Raw genomic sequence first — 5716 nt, forward strand, 5'->3', positions numbered from 1 at the left:
ATTTTGGATAATAGTTCATTATTATGTAAAATACTCTATCCATTTTTAAAGGAAAATAAATTTCTATTTATTCTTAATTTTTTATGTGTTTTGATAAATTATTTACTTTTAATTTTTATTTTTCCTCTTCACACAATTTAAAATAAATTAATTTATCATGTGAATGATTTTAAACTTTTTGAATCTCTAAATACTTTTTATTTCTATATGAAATATAATATTTTAGTTCTTAAATATTTATATAAAAAAATATACTTTATTCTTTACTACGGTTCAAAATTTTCATTTCTTTTATTAAAATTTCTCCTCGCACCAAATAATTTTAATAAAATATATTAGTCAAATAAAATATAACAGATTATACAAAATAATATTTCTTTAAAAAATTACATATATAATAGATTTATATATGTATATAATTTTATATATAAATAATTGTGTGTTATTATATAATTAAATATTATTTTATTTTAATTTTTAACTATCTAATTATATAATGACATATCGTTATTTATATATAAAATTATGCATTAAAATTATACATATAACACTACCCATATCAAAATTTCAATAATTAATATATAGGGTGTGATTAAATTGTTGGCATATCTCTCTGAAAATAAAAGAAGAAATTAAAAAAAAAATGTTGATACATAGAAAGCCCACTTAGAAAAAACAATCGCCATTGGCAGCATGGCTGCAGCACCAGCCAAGTGTTAAATCCTTAACCCCTAGTTAATTAACTCAACAACCAGGATTTAACCCTGGTTTAACATTTCCACTATTTTTAGCTCTCTTCCCCGACATTGCCCCATAATTTCTCCTTCTTTCTGTCCCTCCTTGTTTTGGTAAACAACTCTTGGTTGCCACCCATTGCACCAAAAGTCTTCGCTTCTGAAACCTACTTCACTTAACTCTTCTCTTTTTATTCAAACACTTTCTACAGGGTTCAAATTGTATCAATTTAAACTTTTTCTTGAGTAAATGAAGAAGAGGTCGCCTTCTACTTCTTGCTCCTCTTCTTCTTCTTCTTCTACTTCCGCTTTTGTTCTTCTCGATCATCATCAATCAATTAAACCGACAATCAAACGGCCGAGAAAAAACCAAACGAAAAAGAAATGTCAGACTGCTGCTCCCAACTTTTCAGGAAGAAGAAGCTCCGTTTACAGAGGAGTGACCAGGTCAATTCATTACTTAGTTAAACATTAATTATGATTAATGTTAATTAATCATTTGATTAATTCTGAACAGGCATCGATGGACGGGGAGGTTTGAAGCGCATCTGTGGGACAAGAATTCCTGGAACAACACTCAGAACAAGAAGGGGCGACAAGGTAAATTCCCCATTCTGTTCATTCAAAAGAATAACAAAAATCATGGAGATCTGTTTAATATTTTTTATTTATTAATTACTGACTGTGTTTTACTTTTGATAAATCTGTCTCTCCTTGTAACGTTCGCCTCCACCTTCCTCTGTAGTCTACTTGGGTAAGTCGGTTTTATTTAATTATTCTTCACAAATCTCAATCCATCTCCATTTTCTCTTCCGCATTAAACTTAAACATGCTGAATTCGAATCCTGAAACCATTTGGGATTTAGAGGCAAAATTGTTATTTTTTCTATTGTTTCTTTGTAGGGGCTTATGATTGTGAAGAAGCAGCTGCAAAAACATATGATCTTGCTGCGTTGAAGTATTGGGGACCAGAAACGACTTTGAATTTTCCTGTACTTACATATAATTCTCTAATTATGACTTCATTATTATTATTTTTGTGTACTTCATAATCTAATTACTTACTAATTAATTGTGTTTTTAATTTAATTTTCTTTGCAGATGGAGACGTACAAAACAGAGCTCGAAGAAATGGAGAAGGTATCCAAGGAAGAGTACTTAGCCTCTCTACGACGTCGTAGCAGCGGCTTCTCTAGAGGAGTTTCTAAATACCGTGGCGTGGCCAGGTAATTTAATCATCCAATTAATGACGTAATTCGGTGATAATCAAGTACTTGTCATAATTAATTAATGTATTACTTTGACTGTAGGCATCATCACAATGGGCGGTGGGAAGCTCGAATTGGAAGAGTTTTTGGAAATAAATATCTATACCTCGGAACTTATAGTAAGTTCTAATTTCTCTCTATTTCCCATTATAAACTAAACTAAACTAATTACCTTTATAAATTTAATTACATATTATAATTTTAATTAAGAGATTCTAATCAGAATCTCGAGTTTAGGTTAAAAAAAAGAAATATTGCCAAATTTGGGCACTCTGGATCCCCATTTTTAAGCATCAGCAATTTTTAGTCAACAAGGGGAACGTGGCGGAGAGATTTCTGAACTGTTCTCCACGTCATTCTAATATTGTTTTGTGAAGATGCTTTTCTTTTCTTCTTTTTTTTTTTTTTTTTTTTTTTGAGGTTGCGTTTGAATTATTTTTTTAAAAATTTTATTTGGAATTTTTTCGGATTTCTTTGTCAGATTCTAAAATACAATAGTCACAACACGTTGGCCACGCAAGTCGTGAGTTAGTTAAAGGACTAATTAAAGGGGCGGTGAACAATCCACGTGGATTGCTTTAAAATTGACTCTTTGGTCATTAATATTTGGAATAAAATGTATCCCCTCCACGTTTAAGCAGTGTCTCAAAGGAACCCCTCATTTTTCCCGACAACTTGTTAGAAGTCAAATTATTAATAAAACTCGTGTGGTATTTATTTGACTATAATAAATAATGATGTGTTACTATTTAATTAAATAATTTTAAATTAATAATAAATTAAAATATATCATATGATAACATATTATAGTTAATATATCACTTAATCTTAATAAAATTTAAAATGAACCCTTCAAAAACTGTTTGTTGAAATGGTTAACGTTAGGGGTGAAGGTGATATTTACGCTGGTTTATGCATGTTGAAAAGTGTTAAAAATGAGTTGATCGCACGAGAGATTGTCAGTGAGGTGCTGCCTTTAATTCAGATCTCAAAAGAAATTCAATCCCATCAGTGACCCTCACGAGGAGTCGTGTGCTACAACTTACTTAGATTTGACTAAGAGATCATTAAAATCTCCTTTTTCTCATAATTTAGTCAATTAGTAGTCTAGTCTCTTTCTAAGATTTAATTAGGTCCACGTTGTTTACCTTTTTTAATCCACCTGTTCCCTCTCATTTTCTCCACCTCTTTTAATTTCTACCTTCACCTGTATATGATTCATCGTTTAGATTAGGTCAAAAGACTTATTCCCACCTAAGGTTTGATGGGAAACCAAACTTTTATCCGATGACTTTCATATACCCTAAAATATTTACTTTTTTTCTTTTTGGTAAAAATGACAATTAAAGTTGAATATAAAAATATTAGTTGAGAGGAAGAACACTGTAAATAGAGTACACAAATGCACTTTCTCTCCAGCGAAATATGAAAAATCTAAGTTTTATTATTTAATATTTTGTAGAATCAATCAGCATCATCTTTACTCGTAGTGATGAATTATTTTTTCATCTACCTCACGTGAATTGTAATTATTTTATCGACGTTGATCTGCTTTTATAAAATATTCTGCTGCATCTTTAAAAGTTTACTTTCCACCGTCCTTGGTTTAATATTTTGTTTTTGTTTTTTTGTAGATACGCAAGAGGAAGCCGCTGCAGCTTATGACATGGCAGCCATTGAATACAGAGGGGCAAATGCCGTAACCAACTTTGACATTAGTCATTACCTTGATCGCTTAAAAATCAAAGGCATTTTCCCTCACCAGTCCTCCACCGACCAATCCGAAGACACCGAACCCGAGTTAGAGGTTGAACAACAACAACAACAACAACCAGCAGAAGAACAACAAGAAGAAGACGTCGACGGAAACGCCAATGTCAACGCTGATGCCATTGTTTCGCCCGAAGTAGGCGTACTTGATCAACATCATTACCATGAATACATTGACACTACAGAAGATATCCATGAGATGACTTGGAGTTTCAATCTAGACAATCCGGGATTTACCCCCCTCCTGGTTCCCGATTTCTCGTTCGGAAATGTCTCCGGCGATCACCTCCCTGACATATTCGCTGACACAGGATTCGACAACGACATAGATTTCATTTTCAATGAGATGGACGACATAGTTGAGGGGAACATAGTAGAGGATAATAGCGTTAAGACAGCTGAGAAAGTTAGGCTGTTGTCTTCATCTTTGTCCTCGTCTTCATTATCACGTTCTTCGCCGTCGTTTTACTCAACAACAGCCTCGGTTTCTAGTAACTGTTGTTGATAATAAATTGGAGAAGTGTTTGGGGTTGGTGTTAGTTTATCTGATGAGTTTGCTGTTGGGTTTAGTTGGGGGTTGGTGAAAGCGAAATTGTTTTGTCTGTTTTTTTTTTTTTTAATCTTTAATTTCTTCAATGAAATTAAATTAAAAAAAAACAAAAACAAAAACAAAACCATAAAAAAAAAAACAAATACTATCAGTTAGTGCATTTACTTGTTCAACTCCTATTAATAAAAAAATAAATCTTCATTTTGTTGATTTTACTTGTTTATCGTTTATTGGTATTTTTTTTTTTTAATCCTATTTACTATGGGTAATTTCTGATGAGTTTTTAAAAGTTCAATATATCTTACATTATCTTAAATTTTTAGGAAATATAAAGATTTAAAGTGATATTATACGTATTTATTTTAAGTACATAAATATATATATATGTATTTATATTTACCTATATATTTAAAATAAATATATATAATTTTATCGAAAGGTTTAACATGTTATAACACGTTTAAGATCAATGACAATACAAAATTTTAAATAATATTTGTAAATAAGCAATATTGTAACAAATAAACATTATTAAATGCATCCAACAATAAATTTCTAACAAGGTTGCCATATTTAAATTTAATAGAGTTTGACCAATTCAAACTCTATTTCCTTTTTAGGTATTATTGTAATAAATTCTTAAAAGTTTCTTCATTTAGTGATTAGAAGATTTCGTTGAACGTAGACTTGAAAAAATAAATAAAAATAGTGGATGCATGGGGCACGATCAATAAGCCGCCTCTGCACTTTTCACGTTTAAGATAATATTCGATTATTATAATTTCCACATATTCAATATATATTCTTAGTTATTACTCAAATCTACCTGGCATGTTCAAATTAACACCTTATCATAACAAATTTCATTCAAGCAATATAAACATATATTTGCATTGACAGTCACGTCATCAATAATAATAATAAAAATATAATTATTACAAATTAAATAATATATAGATATATTTTTTTGAATGAAGAATTTCATTTAAATCGAATCATTATTTCAAAACAGAACTCATCATATTGAACAAGTCAAAACCTAAATACAATTATTAAATTCACAACTACGGGTGTGCACAATCTGGTTTGATACGGTTTACAATATTTTTTTAATCCAAACTTAAAAAACAGTTTAAAAAAAATTTAAACCTGTGATACTATTAGGCAAATTCCACATCGACAAAGCACAGGAGAGATGCTGGGTCTGTGTGTGCTTTGTCTATGGATCCCACATTGGTTAGTGGTGGGAGAATTTGATTGGTTAAATACCCTGTGAGCTCCTTAAACTGTTAAGACGCGTTTTGGGTTGCAAGGCCCATTAGCAGACCCATGATGGACTGTGTGTCTAAAGTGGACAATATCTTGACAGTGGGCCGGGTTATTGGACCTAGGGT

At 30.9% G+C, this 5716-nt stretch overlaps 1 protein-coding gene across 1 annotated transcript; it reads left to right on the forward strand.

The window, feature by feature from the left end:
- Positions 1 to 839: 839 nt before the first annotated feature.
- Positions 840 to 4532, forward strand: LOC123192698 (ethylene-responsive transcription factor WRI1-like). Its single transcript, XM_044605343.1, has 7 exons — positions 840 to 1181; positions 1252 to 1334; positions 1480 to 1488; positions 1638 to 1726; positions 1836 to 1960; positions 2045 to 2121; positions 3637 to 4532. Exons 1-7 carry the CDS (start codon positions 985 to 987, stop codon positions 4275 to 4277), a joined length of 1221 nt encoding a protein of 406 aa, XP_044461278.1. The 5' UTR covers positions 840 to 984; the 3' UTR covers positions 4278 to 4532.
- Positions 4533 to 5716: the final 1184 nt, after the last annotated feature.

This window comes from Mangifera indica, chromosome 12 (genome assembly GCF_011075055.1).
Source record: "Mangifera indica cultivar Alphonso chromosome 12, CATAS_Mindica_2.1, whole genome shotgun sequence".
NCBI lineage: Eukaryota > Viridiplantae > Streptophyta > Magnoliopsida > Sapindales > Anacardiaceae > Mangifera > Mangifera indica.